Source organism: Nyctereutes procyonoides, unplaced genomic scaffold (genome assembly GCF_905146905.1).
Source record: "Nyctereutes procyonoides isolate TBG_1078 unplaced genomic scaffold, NYPRO_anot_genome, whole genome shotgun sequence".
NCBI classification, from domain to species: domain Eukaryota; kingdom Metazoa; phylum Chordata; class Mammalia; order Carnivora; family Canidae; genus Nyctereutes; species Nyctereutes procyonoides.
The window spans coordinates 4,420,952-4,437,548 of record NW_026575029.1 but is presented as its reverse complement, the minus strand read 5'-3'; the positions used below and the strand labels follow the sequence as shown (position 1 = coordinate 4,437,548).

General features: G+C 47.0%; 1 protein-coding gene across 1 annotated transcript in view; it reads right to left on the bottom strand.

The window, feature by feature from the left end:
* Positions 1-9,919, bottom strand: part of CENPU (centromere protein U) — a 39,718-nt gene extending 29,799 nt beyond the window's left edge. The window contains exons 1-3 of the mRNA XM_055315670.1: positions 9,865-9,919; positions 6,352-6,400; positions 3,213-3,330 (exon numbers count right to left, since the gene is read on the bottom strand). Of these exons, the coding sequence (XP_055171645.1) occupies positions 3,213-3,330; positions 6,352-6,400; positions 9,865-9,905 (208 nt within the window). The 5' untranslated portion in view covers positions 9,906-9,919. The remainder of the gene's footprint in view (positions 1-3,212; positions 3,331-6,351; positions 6,401-9,864) is intronic.
* Positions 9,920-16,597: the final 6,678 nt, after the last annotated feature.

The window sequence follows — 16,597 nt, the reverse complement described above, 5'->3', positions numbered from 1 at the left end:
GCTGACATTCTCTGTCCCCACCTGATGGAGCATCACATCACGGCTCTACTTAAGAGAACACTGCTGGGAAAGACACAGGACTCAGGATAAAGAACACTCTCATACCTGCTCGGGTCAAAGGGGACCTCAGCACCCCAGGGCCAGGGCCAGCTGCCTGCATGCTGGGAGAGCTTAGAGGAGGGAGGGGGTGGCCAGGCAACTGCTGTTCCTGGCCGCCAAGCTACCATTTGTTCAGGCTCGAATTTTAGCATGGCGTGTAGATTTAAAACACATGTGTGCAAATAACAGCTGCTTAAGCAATGAACCTATCAATGCCTGATTTTTAAGCTAATGGCTCTGTGGTGCCCTCAACTAGGCAAAGGGATTTATTTACTACTGCAAATAACAAAGAATAAAAGAGAAGGAAACCAATCCTGAAAATCCATGTGTAACCAGTCATCCAAACCAGACTCTCATATACAGAGAAAACCCAATTTTATTTAAGATTTGATCTATTCATTCATGAGAGACAGAGAGAAGCAGGCTCCTCGCAGGGCACCCAAAGTGAGACTTGATTCTTGGACCTGGGATCACACACCCTGAGCCAAAAGCAGACACTCAACCGCTGAGCTACCCAGGCATCCCAAGAACCCAATTTTAATAAGATATATAATTCAATTTAAAAATAGATACATGATCTGAATAGATAGCTCCTAAAAGATACATAAATGGCCCATAAGCACACAAAAGGATGTTTGACATCATTAGCCACTGGGGAAATACAATTCAAAACCACAATGAAGTACCATTTCACATTCATTGGGCTGGCTATCATCAAAAAAAACCAAAACAAAAGAAAAAAAAAAACAACAAAAACAAAAACAGGAAAACCAAGTGAGGATGTGGAGAAACTGGAACCCATGTGTATTGCTAATGGAAACGTCACACAAATGTTGCAGCCTCTGTGGGAAATGGCATGGCAAGGCCTCAAAAAAGTGCACATATGATCCAACAACTCTACTTCTGTATATGGACCCCGAAGAAGTGAAAGCAGGGACTCAGATGTTGGTGTGTCCGTGTTTACGGCAGCATTACTCACCATCATCAAAAGGTAGAAGCAGTGTCCATTGACACATAAACAGATATACACAGAGGATGGAATATTATTCACTTTTCAAAAGTAAATTCAGACACTTGCTATAACAAGGATGAACTCTAAAGACATACTGCTAAGTGATAAAAAAAGACACGACTAGAAAAATACTGGAGGGATCCTCTCATATAAGTATCTCACTAGAGTAGTTAAGGTTCTAGAAAAAGTTGAGCTGGGGGGTGTGAAGAACAAAGAGCTATTGTCTAACGGGCACAGACTCTCAGTTGGGGGGAAATGGGAAGGTTGTGGATGTGGGTGGTGAGGGCAGCTGCACAACAGTGTGAATGTACTGATACCACAGAACTATACTTTTAAAAATGGTCAAAATGGTTAATTTTATGGTTATGTATATGTTATCACACAAACACAATTGAGAATCCACTTCAAACTCATGGCCAGAATCAAAAAGTCAGGTGATTACAAGAGCTGACCAAGCTGCGAGGAAACAGGAACCTCATGCATTGCTGGGTGGGGGGTGGTTCACTCACACCGGCCCCAAAGTGGAAACAACCAAAGTAGACATCAACTGATGAATGGAGAACAAAATGAGGTATATTCAACAACAGATTATTGAGCTAAAACATTTTCAGGAGGGGGGCCTGGGTGGCTCAGGGTGTGATCCCAGAGTATTGGGATCGAGTGCCACATCAGGCTCCCCGCAGGGAGCTTGCTTCTCCCTCTGCCTGTGTCTCTCATGAGTAAATAAATAAAATCTTTTAAATAAATAAATAGAACATTTTTAGGAATGACGTACTGACACTCACTACAATACAGACAGGCCTTGAAAACACTATGTTGAATGAAAGAAGTGAGTCACAAATGAAGAGTGTATGACTCCATTTATACAACAGGCACACCAAGAGTCAGGAAGTAGGTGTATGGTTGCCAGAGGCTGGAGGGGAGGAGTGGTAGGGAGTGATTGTTAATGGATACAGAGTTCCTTGCTGAGGTGACTAGAAGTTTCTGGAATACACAAATGGTGATGGCTGTACAATTCTGTGACCACATGACAGTACTATTGAATTATACACTTGAATATAGGGAAATTTTTGATAATTGAACTACATCCCAATTAAAAAAATTATGTGGGGGTAACCAGGTGGCTCAGTCGGTTAAGCATCTGACTCATGATTTCAGCTCAGGTCATGATCTCAGGGTTGTAAGATCAAGCCCCATGCTGGGTGTGGAGCCTGCTGAAGACTCTCTCTCCCTCTCCCCCACTACTCCCTCTCTAAAAAAAATAAATAAATAAGATATAAAAGTAAAAAGTTACATGGTTTCTTTTGAATTCAATCTTTTACATTTAAATTTCCCTTAAGTAATTAAAACATTTTAATCAAGCCATAACAAAAGATGTATTCTGGTAATGATTACTTTTCATCTTATAAAACAATATTCTTTTATTAACAGAAGATTGGATTAGAAAATATTAGACCCTGAATTAAAAATGTGTGAGAGGTTACAGGTGTTCAAAATTGCCCTTAAAACTTATTCCACCAAAAATATCTGATCACTGCTGATCTAAATGTGGGGGCACCTGGCACGTTCTGTTCATTTTTGGTCTCTGGAGTGACCAGTGACACAGACAGAAGTGGTCCCATTTGGACAACTCACATACACCTGGTCAACCGGGTCGCAGCCCTGTTTTCTTTACGCTCGGAGGAACCCAAGTGAAACTCTCCTTGCGCTCTCCTGAAGGAACCTCTGCCTCAGTGTATTAAAAAAAAGGGAAAAATGCCCCTCTTCTCCCTAAATTAAAGCCCCTTACTGAAGGACTCTATTGGTGGTATGCAGTGAGAAACAGAGTTCATATCCTTCTTGTTAACAGAGCACTAGAACAGGTGTCCAACAGGACTGGCTTGTGGACAAAAGCTATTAGAAGAGTTCTACCTTGATACATGTTTAATAAGAGTTCTTAGTTCAATGTAACTATAAGCGGGAAAAATTAAGCCAAAATACCAAGTACTACCCGGAACACTACAGTCACATGCAGACAACAGATTTTTATATGTGGAGATATTCCCGTATTTTTATTAGTAATGGGACAAAAGCTTTTAGGATGAGGATTTAAAATACTAACCAAAGATGTCATAAGGTTCGTCATCCTTCTCGTTTTCACCCAGCCTGCTGATGCTGAAGACACCAGAATTATCCGGAAAATCAAACACATCAGTGGGTTTCTGCTTTGGGCCAGTTTTCTAAAGGCAAATAAAGTCAAAGTCCTTGAATTGGCTATCGCAAAAAGGAACAGTACGAAGCTGATTTAGTTAGCAAGGATAATCCTGACGTAGGAACAAAAGAGGGGCGGATGGGGCTAGGCAGGGAAAGATAAGGGAAAAGCCCCAGAGTCAGGCTCCTACCCATCTTAAGAAAACAGAGATAAGACAGTAAAATCAGAAAGGAAAAAAAAAAAAAAAAAAAAAAAAAACCACACCTGGCTCCCTAGCTCCCAAAGGTTAGGGAGTATCCCTCTTGAATGGCTACTAAGTAATCACAGAAGCCCCAGATGCAGAGAAATGTTGAGAAAATATTAACCCGGGAGAAGGAACACTCTGTGCTCATATTTACCAAAAAACATCTTGTTTGTTACAAGTCCACCAGGTTTGTTTTAAATATAGACATGATATTCACAAATCCACCTACACCGACAAGACATTTACCAAGTTCCCTGGGCAGTTTCCTATAAAAAACAGACCATTAAAGCTCTAAATCCCAACCCTGGCGGGACGGGACCCCTCTCACTTTTTAGCGCGTTCTCTGTAACTCTGCTTAATAAACCTCAATCACTTGGCTCTCTGCTGTCGGCGAGATTCAGTCTTCGACTCCGTGAGACAAGAGCCGAGCTCTCCCGTGTCACTGCTGTCACTGCTGCCTAAAGAAGTGATCCTTAACAACTTCTGGGGGGACGGTCAGAGGGACACAGACCCCCTTTGACAAATGAAGGGAGGAACTGGCAACCTTTACTCTAAGGGACCAGGAGTAAATGTCCTAGGCTTTGCGTCTGTTCTAACTACTCAACTCAGCCGTTACAGTCCGACAGCAGATGGTGACAAGGCAGAAAGAATAAACACAGCTGTATTACAATAAAACTTTATGAGTACGGAAATTTGAATCCTTTTCCCTGATCATGAGATATTCTTATTTTACTTCAACCATTTAAAAATGTGAAAATCGGGACATCTGGGTGGCTCAGCAGTTGAGGCTCTGCCTTCGGCCCAGGGCATGATCCTGAGGTCCTGGGATCGAGTCCCACATCGGGCTCCCTGCACGGAGCCTGCTTCTCCCTCGGCCTGTGTCTCTGCCTCTCTCTCTGTCTCTCATGAATAAATAAAATCTTTAAAAATAAAATAAAAATAAAATTGTGAAGATCATTCTTCGCTCACAGGGTTGTACAAACACGGGGCAGGCTAGATTTGGTCCATGGACCATAGTTTGCTGACTCCTGATCTCAGGAACGCTCTGGGCCCTCTCCCCAGAAATATGTCCATCTACCTGGAAGTTCATAAGGATACATAAAGGTAAAAACTCTCTCAACCAAAGGAGAGACAAGGGTTTATGATTTAATACAATAACAAGCCCCATGAAGTTTGCTACCTCAAATACCCATGAATAGAGCAAAACCTCCAGAAAATGAGAAAAATGTCCATCATAACTCTGGAAAATGTGGAAGGGTGCCATTGACAGGTAAGAAAATACGAGGAAATTCTGGAAGACATAAAGGAGGCAGAATAAACCTGAGTTGAATGCCAGAGAAGAGTAGCTGACTGACCCTCCATCCTCCCTGAGACTAACAGGCCTCCGAGAGATCGGGAAAGCTAAGCAGTCCACCCCGGGCACTCGGGACGTCGGCCAGCGCAGGCTGGTAGCAGGGCTGAAGAACTGGAGAAACCCATGCCAGGTACGCAGGATTTTAGCCACCCAGGGCAGACTGCTGAGAGACACCCACCCACAGAACAAGCAAGCTGTCGCTGGGGTGGGAGCCCAGAGCTGAACCCAACCCTGCAGCGGGGGGGGGGGGTCCCAGGCCTCCCACAGGACGAGAGCCACCCTCTGAAGGCAGGGGTTAGGGCAGCAGGTGCAGAGAGTACGTACGTAAGGCAGGAGGGCAGGGCGGGGGCAGACAAAACCCCCGACCCCCTGCACCCTGAAAGTGGCCACTCTCAGACATCATTAACGTGGGTTTCCACTGCCAAGTGGACAAGCTACTGGAAAATAATTTGAAATGAGCTACACAGATGGCTGAAGAAATGTACCTGCCCTTAACATACATTTTTTTATAAAGATTTTATTTATTCATGAGAGACAGAGAGAGAGAGAGAGAGGCAGAGACACAGGCAGAGGGAGAAGCAGGCTCCCTGTGGGGAGCCCAACGTGGGACTCGATCCCAAGACCCCAGGATCACACCCTGAGCCGAAGGCAGATGCTCAACCGCTGAGCCACCTGGGCGTCCCTTAGCATACATTTATTTAGGGCAGCCCGGGTGGCTCAGCGATTGAGCGCTGCCTTCAGCCCAGGATGTGATTCTGGGGACCCCGGATCGAGTCCCGCATCAGGCTCCCTGCATGGAGCCTGCTTCTCCCTCTGCCTGTGTCTCTGCCTCTTTCTTTCTCTCTCATGGATAAATAAATACAATTCTTTAAAAAAAAAAATCCGTTTAAGACCCTAAAGAGAGGGATCCCTGGGTGACGCAGCGGTTTGGCGCCTGCCTTTGGCCCAGGGCGCGATCCTGGAGACCAGGGATCAAATCCCACGTCGGGCTTCCGGTGCACGGAGCCTGCTTCTCCCTCTGCCTGTGTCTCTGCCTCTCTCTCTCTCTGTGACTATCATAAATAAATAAAAATTAAAAAAAAAAGACCCTAAAGAGAAACTATAATATGGACTAAATGAATAGCACGAACTCATAAAACTATGAAAAACAAATGGAAACAAATGGAGAAGTGGTTAAGTGAAAAGAGCAAAACAGAGTTGTACACTTTTATAAGACATCAACTATTCAAATGAAAAGAGGGGAAAAAAAAAAAAAACCCTAGGCCCAGAAAAAAAAGATTTAAAATGTTAACAGTGGTCAAAGGTGGAAGGAAAAGGAATATGCTTTTCATCACAATAAACCAGAGTTTCCCAAGCGAAATCTACAAGATTCGAAGCTTCCCAGGAAAGGTATGTTATATTTCGTATCATCAATTATGAGATAATCACATTAAAATACAAAGATAACTTACGTCTTTTGTGGCATGTGTGCTTCCTACAGTGTTCTTTGAAGATCTCACACTATTAAAGAACAAAAACACACACAAGGGGAAATATTTAAAGTAAATGGGGAAATGCCATAACTTGGCAACCCTTTCTAAGCATTTTTTCCCCAAATTATATTCCTCGATCGTTGCATGAATAGCACACACCCAGTGAAAGTCTGCTTCTGGCAAAGTCCTTTTAGAAAACAGCACCTGTGTCTCACAGGATAGTTTTTACAGGTCAGATCACATCAGCAGTGTATAAAATCACACATCTCTCTCCTTCAGGGATGCAGATACTCTTAATCCTGCTGGTGTCCTTGCCCCTGTGGACAAGTCAACAGCAATGACTGACAGTTGCTGCAGAACTGAGCAAAAGGGAGGCACGCTGGCATTTATGAAGCACCTGCACCTGTTCTGTCGGCACCTGGCTCTCGCAAGTACGTTTTCTCACTTAGCTCTAACAGACCTATCAGGTAGGCGTGAGTCCTGTGTTGCAGATGTATATTTGGCCAAAGTAGCATAGGGCCAAGGAGGAGAAACCTGCATTAAAATGCGCATCCGTTCAAATCCAGAGCTTCCCTCTTTCCACCCCCTCATGCCCCTCCACTGGGCATTAGGATAAAACGATAAAGTCGATAAAGTCGTGTATCTTCGAGCTTAAAGTAAACAAGATGTGAAAACAGTGACTAAGGGGGACCTGGGTGGCTTAGTAGTCGGTTAAGCGTCTGCCTTTGGCCCTTTGGCTCAGGTCATGAGCCCAGGATCCAGGATCCCAGGAACGAGCGCCGCGCGCGCCCCCCCCCCCGCATTGGGCTTCCTGCTCTGCAGGGAGTCTGCTTCTCCCTCTGCCTCTGCTCCTCCCCCCTGCCCTGACTTTACACGTCACACAAGCACCCACTTGTGAATGGCAAAATCAGTTTAGTATGTCTGCATCATATTTGAGTAATGTTTTTATTTGATAGAATTTCAAACCTACAGAGAAAGTACAAGCATAAGAACATCCTGCATATCCTTTGCCCAGATTCACCAATTATTTACATTTTGTCTCCTATGCTTTCTATGTGTATGTGTAAACTAGAGACACAGTGCACCTTTACCCCTAAATAATTCAGTGTGACTCTAAGAAACAGAACATTATATTGCATAGTCACGGTACAATTTCCAAATTAAGAAAATTAACACTGATGGGATTATATAATCTACAGTCCGCATCCAAATTTCATCCATTGCCCCATAATATCCTTAAAAAAAATTTTTTTTCTTGCATTTTCAAAAAGGAAATACAGAAGAATAGAAGATTGCACTGGTCATTGTACTATACATGTGTAGTACAAACTTATGAACAGTGATGTAAAACGTCATTACTGTGAATCACAAACAAAAACGCTGAATTCCTGGGACGCCTTGGTGGCTCAGTGGTTGAGCTTCTGCCTTCGGTTCAGGGTGTGATCTCCGGGTCCCGGGACTGAGTCCCTGCAGGGAGCCTACTTCTCCCTCTGCCTGTGTGTCTGCCTCTGTATGTCTCTTATGAATACATAAATAAATCTTAAAAAAAAAAAAGCTGAACTCCTTAGAGCAGTGGTTCTGAAATTTCAGGCATCGGAATCACCTGGAGGGCTTCAAACACAGTGCGTGGCCCCACCCCCCCAGAGTTTCTGATTCAGTAAACCAGGGAGAGGGTCCAAGACTTTGCATTCTTTTTTTTCCCAAAGATTTTATTTATTTATTCATGAGAGACACACAGAGAGAGAAAGAGGCAGAGACACAGGCAGAGAGAGAAGCAGGCTCCATGCAGGGAGCCCGACGTGGGACTCGATCCCGGGTCTCCAGGATCAGGCCCTGGGCTGAAGGCCGCGCTAAACCTGGGCTGCCTGAGACTTTGCATTGTAACAACTGCAAGCGAACTACACCTTAAGAACCACAGCTTTAGGGATCCCTGGGTGGCTCAGCGGTTTAGTGCCTGCCCTTGGTCCAGGATGTGATCCTAGAGTCCCGGGATCAAGTCCCGTGTCAGGCTCCCTGCATGGAGACTGCTTCTCCCTCTGCCTCTCTCTCTCTCTCTCTCTCTCTCTCTCTCTCTGTCTCTCATGAGTAAATAAGTAAACTCTTTAAAAAAAAAAAAAAAAGAAAACGAAACATCGCTTTATTGGGTTCTCAGCTCCAAAGAAGTTGGAACAGGTATTCATTTTATGACATTTTATGATTCTAGGGTTCCAAAAAGTTCCAAAAAGTGACCGATCGATGGTCACACAGCCAAGTAACAGGACTAGAAACCAGATTGCAAAACTTCTTATCCTCCTCTCCACTGCCTCCTGCCTCCTCTGTGCTTAAGAAAAGGTCAGATTTCCTCCTTACCTTATATTGAAGAGGAGCAAGGTGAGGTTTCCATCTTTGGAATGTGTAAGATTTTTGGTGTAAGTGCACCAGTATGGTTTTTTCTGGGGGGGGGGGCGGGGGGCGGATGAACAGATTTCAGGAGTCTCCAAGGCAGGAATGTGATCTGTATATGCACCCGCATATAGATGTTGATAAAGGGAGAGAAACAAACACTACCTGGCCTACCAGAATAAGCTTAACTCGAGGCAGGTGATGTTCCCGGCTCCCGCATTCCTTTCCGATCCTCCTCCCCTCCTTGGGAGAGTCTTCCCTTCTTCCCCACCAGCCACAGGAGCCTAGTCTCAGTTTATTCTACCTGGCTGCTCTGTCCTGCTCCAGCCTCTCCCCTGCGCTCTGCCTGCCTCACCTTCCCCAGTTGGCTCACTTACAGATGCCCCCTTCTCCAGTCTTCCCAGAGCCCAGGAGGAACTCCTGCATGTCTGCGTGACCTTGTGCACCAACCACAGCAAGCCAAGGCCCCCTTTAGCCAGGAGCCCACCGGGCGTTTGGCTACGCTCTAGACACAGCCAGCCGGACAGGTGTCAATGAACCCATTAAAAATGACATTTGGGGGAGCAGTCTGGCCCATCCTGGAGCGCCCCTTTTAAAAAATAACAGGCGGTGGCCAGGTCCCCCAGCTGGAGGTTTGGTTCCGCTTTAAGGTCCACGTTACCCAAACAGCAGGGTTTTGAAAGTAAGACCCCTGACTAGCAGCCCGAGTGCAACTTTGCTAAAATGTACCGTCTGGCAAGCAGCAGGTACTAAAGGAGCTACTGCTGGGTATTTTGTTACAAAATATTTTGAGCCGGCTTTAGGCCACACCCACGCACGAAAAGCTCACCTTAGCGAACCTGCTTTCCCCCGCTCCAGGCAGTTTTGGGCCCTCACTCCTCCGCGCCCGGCCGCAACCCTACGCGCTCGGATTATGTCCATTTTACGGACCGGGACCGGGACCGAGGCCGAGGCCGAGGCCGAGGCCGCGGGCGAGCTGCACGGTGGCCGGGCCAGGGAGCCTCGCTGCGCAGCGCGAACAGCCAGCCCCGAGCGGCACCGACCCGGCAGGAAAGGACGGAGATAGAGCCTGTCCCCGTGCGCGTCCCCCACGGGGGCCGCGGGGCTTACCTGTCCCGCTCGGGGGTCCGCACCCGCCACGACGACGCCATCCGCGGCCGCCGCTTCCCGCGCACAAGCAGCCAGTCAAACTCCCCGCCAAACCCCGCGCCGCTCCGAGCAGCCAATCAGGGCCGCGCACGCTCGCCGAGGGCCCGCCCCCCGCCCCCCGCCCCCCGCCCCCCGCGCTCCACGCCCCTCCCCGGACCCGGGGGCTAGAGCGGGCGCGGGGCTCCTCCCCGCCTTGCAAACAGCCGCTGATGTTTGGTCCCTGAGCCGTCTGCATTTGCCGGGCTTTTCCTCCCACCCCCGCGGGCCGCGCGGGTTTCCGAGGCTCCGGAGCCGCGTGGCCCCGCCCACGGGGCGGGGCGGGGGCGGGGCCGCAGCTGGGAAGAGGGGCGGGGCCGCCTTCGGGGCCGATCGTACCGCGCAGGCGCTAAGGCTCCAGCGCAGGGGAGCGAGGCGTTGTCCGGGGGCGCGGTGTGGGTCCGCCGCGGCCCTGCACCAGCCTGGCTTGCTCTGAGCGGGGCGTGCTATTTCACCTCTGACCCAGTTTCCTCGTTGTAGATGCGGAGGGCCCCTTCTGGAGCTAATATTCTATTCTTTTCTTTGGGTTTAAAAATGTATTATTCTGCAAAAGAATGTTGGGCCCGTGGGACGCCTGCGTGGCTCAGTGGCTGAGCATCTGCCTTTGGCTCAGGTCCGTGGTCCCGGCATCCGCATCCTGCTCCCTGCACGGAGCCTGCTTCTGCCTCTCTCTGGGTTTGTCATGAATGAATAAATAAATCTTTAAAAATAAATAAATCTTTAAGAGAATAAATGTTGGGCCCTTACCACACCATAAACAAAAATGAACTAAAAATGGATCAAATACCCAAACTTGAAAACGATACAGCCCTTAGAAAAAAAAGCAGAGCAAAAACTTCATGCATGACGTTGAGATTGGCACTGATTTCTTGGATGGATGTGATGCCAAAAGCACAGTTGGGGATGATGAAAGGGTTCTGCAGATGGGTCGTGGTGGGCGGCTGCTTCACGTGAACATACTTAAGTAGTGCTGCTAAAGTGGAGTTGACGGTGGTCAAAATGCCAAATTTCATGTTGTGTGTATTTTAACACAATAAAAAGTTATGACCTATTTCATGCATACAAAGGAATGTAATATATATAATGCAAGGATAAAAAGAAACCCCCATGGGGTGCCTGGGTGGCTGGGTCTGTGAAGCCTCTGACTGGTGATTTCAGGCTCAGCTCATGATTGCAGGGTCTGGAGATTGAGCCTTGGAACAGCTCCGCACTGGACATGGAGTCTGCTGAAGATTTTTTTTTTTAAGATTTTATTAATTTATTCACTAGAGACAGAGACAGAGGCAGAGATACAGGCAGAGGGAGAAGCGGGCTTCATGCAAGGAGCTCGATGTGGGACTCGATCCTGGGTCCCCGGGAATCACAACCTGGGCCAAAGGCAGACTCCCAACCACTGAGCCACCAAGGTGTCCCGTGCTTAAGATTCTCTCTCTCTCTCTCCCTCTGCCTCTCCCTCCAACTATCTCTTTAAAAAAAAAAGGTGGGGGGAACACCCATGTACTCACCACTGGATTAGAAAATAAATCATTATCATTCCCCCAGCAATAAACCACTTTTTTGACTTGTGTCAAACCCACAACACAAGACTTACAACCCTTTTCCCAGAAAATAGAGCTACTTTGATAATTTCCTAAATAATGTACTAATTACTGTATGGTTCTAAACTTTACATAAATGATATCTGGTATGTATTCTGCAAGTGCTCTTAATCAAAGCTGTGATTTTTAGATTTATCCACATCAATGCATGTGGCTGTAGTTCATTCTTTTTCACTGTCTTTGGAATGCTTTCAGTAAATATACCACATTTTATTTCTACATTCCCCTGTGTATGGCTACATCAGTTGTTTTCAGTGTTTTTTTTTCCTCTTACAATCAGTGCTCAACATTCTAGTGCCTCCCATGACATATGCCTGAGAGCTTCTCTAACGGTAGACTCAGTAGTAATATTATCACTTTATAGGATAAAGACATTTTCAGCCCTATATGAGAATGTCAATTTTTAAAAAGATTTTATTCATGAGAGACACAGAAAGGCAGAGACATAGGCAGAGGGAGAAGCAGGCTCCCTGTGAGGAACCTGATGTGGGACTCGATCCCAGGGCCCCAGGATCACACCCTTTGCCAAAAGCAGCCCCTCAACCACTGAGCCACCCAGGTGTCCCAATAATGTCAATTTTTACACCTTCTTTGTATAATTGATACAATTTATATCCCCCATCAGTAGTATTTAAAAGTCCCCTTGGCTGCATGTACTTGTCAACACTTAGAGCTTTCAAGACTTGTACCTAACTAGTGAGTTGAAATGCTATCCTATCATGTGTTCCATTTGCATTTTTCCTTAAGTCCATCATCTTTGCATTGTTTGTAGGTCCTGCCTGGTTCCTCCTCGGTGAAATCACCACACCCCGGAATTATTTGGGTAATTGCCATTGGAGAGAAAATTGCCTTTGAGGAATTGAGGGTACTTGCGGGGAACCTGCTGCGGAGCCTGAGAACTGAATCTCGTGGGCCTGGGCACACGGGGGACGCGGGAGGTCCTGAGTCCCACACTGATCCTTGACCCCGTTGTTCTCCAGACACGGCTCCTCCGAGCCCCCCTCCTGGGGTCGATACCCTATTCTTTTACCTTTTGAAATAAACATGCTTTTCTCTGCTCCCCAAAGGTAATCATTCCTATAACCAGTCTGCTAGCTCTCTTAATAAAAACCGTGGGAGACGAAGCCTTGGGGTCCGAGTCTGGTTTGAGTCTGAGTCTGAGTCTCAGGCCCCCTGCCCCCCAGATTAAAATGCAGTGAGACTCTGAGTCTTTCTTCATATGGTCGCCTCCGATGACTACCCTGGCTCCGCAGCAGGTGGATCCTGATGATGGGCACAAAGAGGCTTCCTGAAGCCACAGAAACTGTCACCCTTATGAGAGTGGACAGGAAGCTCCATTTTCTGGGGAAAGGGTTGTAGGTCCTGTGTTTGTGGGTCTGAAAAAAGAAACTGCCCAACAGTCATGACAGGAGGATGTCCAGTCCTCTGGATGAAATAAAAACTCAACCCAAATAGGTTTGAAAAATAAGAGGAATTTGTGAGCTTGTGTCACTGAAAAGTCCAGAGGTAGGATGGCTGTCAAACTCAGTTTGACCTGGTTTGAGAAGCCATGAGGACTCTGAATCCATTTTCTTGCCCTCCTTGTACATCAGTTTTTTCCTCAGACTGGGCACCATCATCATCACCATCACTATCATCATTGCTTGGACCTTTGGGCATTTACTATGACCCAGGAATTGTTCTAAGTGTTTAGTATTTATTTATTTTTTTTATAAATTAATTTTTATTGGTGTTCAATTTACCAACATACAGAATAACACCCAGTGCTCATCCCGTCAAGTGTCCCCCTCAGTGCCCGTCACCCATTCACCCCCACCCCCGACCCTCCTCCCCCTCCACCACCCCTAGTTCATTTCCCAGAGTTAGAAGTCTTTATGTTTTGTCTCCCTTTCTGATATTTCTCACACATTTCTTCTCCCTTCCCTTATATTCCCTTTCACTATTATTCATATTCCCCAAATGAATGAGAACATACACTGTTTGTCCTTCTCCGGTTACTGTGGCCAAGTTCAAAAAGGGTGTTGCCTGAGTTCTCCTCTGGGATTTTGATGGAATCTTGTCTCACATTTAGATCTTTCATCTATTTTGAGTTTATCTTTGTGTATGGTGCAAGAGAGTGGTCCAGTTTCATTCTTCTGCATGTGGATGTCCAATTTTCCCAGCACCATTTATTGAAGAGACTGTCTTTCTTCCAGTGGATCGTCTTTCCTCCTTTATCGTATATTAGTTGACCATAAAGTTCAGGGTCCACTTCTGGGTTCTCTATTCTGTTCCATTGATCTATGTGTCTGTTTTTGTGCCAGTACCACACTGTCTTGATGACCACAGCTTTGTAGTACAACCTGAAATCTGGCATTGTGATGCCCCCAGATATGGTTTTCTTTTTTTAAAATTCCCCTGGCTGTTCGGGGTCTTTTCTGATTCCACACAAACTTAAAATAATTTGTTCTAAGTCTCTGAAGAAAGTCCATGGTATTTTGATAGGGATTGCATTATACGTGTAAATTGCCCTGGGTAACATTGACATTTTCACAATATTAATTCTGCCAATCCATGAGCATGGAATATTTTTCATCTCTTTGTGTCTTCCTCAATTTCTTTCAGAAGTGTTCTATAGTTTTTAGGGTATATTTTGAGAACCATTTGAATGGTAAATGGTTCTCCAACCTTTTATTTTCAGGTTGTAGGTGTCCTTCTGTCTAAAATGAGTCTCTTGTAGACAGCAAATAGATGGGTCCTGCTTTTTTATCCAGTCTGAAACCCTGCGCCTTTTGATGGGGTCATTAAGCCCATTCACGTTCAGAGTTACTATTGACAGATATGAGTTTAGTGTCATCATGGTATCTATTTAGTCCTTGTTTTTGTGGATTGTTCCACTGAACTTCTTCTTAAAGGGGAATTTTAAGAGTCCCCCTTAAAATTTCTTGCAGAGCTGGTTTGGAGGTCACATATTCTTTCAGTTCCTGCCTGTCTTGGAAGCTCTTTATCTCTCCTTCCATTTTGAATGAGAGCCTTGCTGGATAAAGTATTCTTGGTTGCATGTTCTTCTCATTTAGGACCCTGAATATATCCTGCCAGCCCTTTCTGGCCTGCCAGGTCTCTGTGGAGAGGTCTGCTGTTACCCTAATATTCCTCCCCATGAAAGTCAGGGACTTCTTGTCTCTTGCTGCTTTAAGGATCTTCTCTTTATCTTTGGAATTTGCAAGCTTCACTATTAAATGTCGAGGTGTTGAACGGTTTTTATTGATTTTAGGGGGGGATCTCTCTATTTCCTGGATCTGAATGCCTGTTTCCCTTCCCAGATTGGGAAAGTTTTCAGCTAGGATTTGTTCAAATACATATTCTGGCCCTCTGTCCCTTTCGGCGCCCTCGGGAACCCCAATTAAACGTAGGTTTTTCTTCCTTAGAGTGTCATTTATTTGCCTTAATCTGTCTTCATGGTTCTTTAATTGTTTATCTCTTTTTTCCTCAGTTTCCCTCTTTGCCATTAACTTGTCTTCTATGTCACTCACTCGTTCTTCCACCTCGTTAACCCTCGTCGTTAGGACTTCTAGTTTGGATTGCATCTCATTCAATTGATTTTTAATTTCTGCCTGATTGGATCTAAATTCTGCAGTCATGAAGTCTCGTGAGGCCTTAATGCTTTTTTCTAGAGCCACCAGTAGCTGTATAATAGTGCTTCTGAATTGGCTTTCTGACATTGAAGTGTAATCCAGATTCTGTAACTCTGTGGGAGAGAGGGCTGTTTCTGATTCTTTCTTTTGAGGTGAGGTTTTCCTTCTAGTCATTTTGCTCAGTGCAGAGTGGCCAAAAACAAGTTGTATTGGAACACGGGGGAGTATCACTGGTCCGTCCAGCTGGTCTTCTGGGGGAGGGGCCTGCTGTGCTGATTTTCAGGTGTTAGCACTTGGGGGAGCTGCTCTGCCCCTGCCTGCTGCCGGGCTCAGCGGGGGTTGTTTACCCCGTGGGGCCCCAGGAGGAACAGTCGCAGTTGCTATGGCAACTCTGGAAGCCTGGATTCAGCCTCCGCAGGAACTACGGGGCTCGGGGCTCTCGGTTCTCCGTCCGCAGGGCCTGGAGGCTCCGGGGCGGGGCCGCTGATCTGCTCAGCTCGGGGCAGGAGCGTCCTCGCTGTCCTGGGCCCTCCCGGCCTCTGCCTGTCCCGGGGGAGGCCGGATCCTGGGCTGTGTCCCGGCGCCCTGTGCTCCGGGGCCTGCGCTGGTGGATTCGCGCTCCCGCCCCGCAGCCCCCTCCGCGGAGCCGCCGCCCGAGCCCCTCCGAGCTGCTCCGGGTCCCTCCGTGCGCGCTGCAGCCCTTAGGGAGCTCGGCGCACTCTCCCGGGGCGCAGGTGTCTGTTAGTGTCCCCGGGAGCCCGAGGGCATCCCCGCCCTCCTGGGTCCTGCTCCAACTCCCTGCGAGCCCCTTTCCGCCCGCCCGGGAAGGTTGGTGCAGCTCCTGCTCCTCCGGGACGGGGCTCTCCTGTCCTGGGGACACTCGCCCCGGCCTCAGCCCGGCTCCTCGCGGGGCCCCTCCCCCTCGGAGGCCTTTTGTGTCTTTATTTCTTTTTCCCCGTCTTCCTACCTGGATAGAAGCGCGGACTCTTCTCACTGTAGCGTTCCAGCTGGTCTCTCTTTACATCTCAGGCCGAATTCGTAGATTTTCAGGATGATTTGAAGGTTATCTAGGTAATTTGGTGGGGACAGGTGATTTGGGGACCCTGCTCTTCCGCCATCTTGCCCCTCCTCCCCGTGTTTAGTATTTATTAAACCATTTAAACCTCTCAATAACCCTATGTGGCTGGGAGCCTGGGTGGCTCAGTCAGTGAAGCATCTGCCTTTGCCCCAGGTCATGATCCCTGGGTCCTGAGATCGAGCCCCGCATCGGGGGTCCCTGCTCAGTGGGGAGTCTGCTTCTCCCTCTCCCTCTTCCTCTCCTCCTCTTGTGCTCTCTCTCTCTCTCTCATTTTCTCTCTTTCTCTCAAATAAATAAATAAATAAGATCTTTAAAAAAATAACCCTATGTGGTAAATGCTATCATCCCACTTCAGATATGAGGAAATG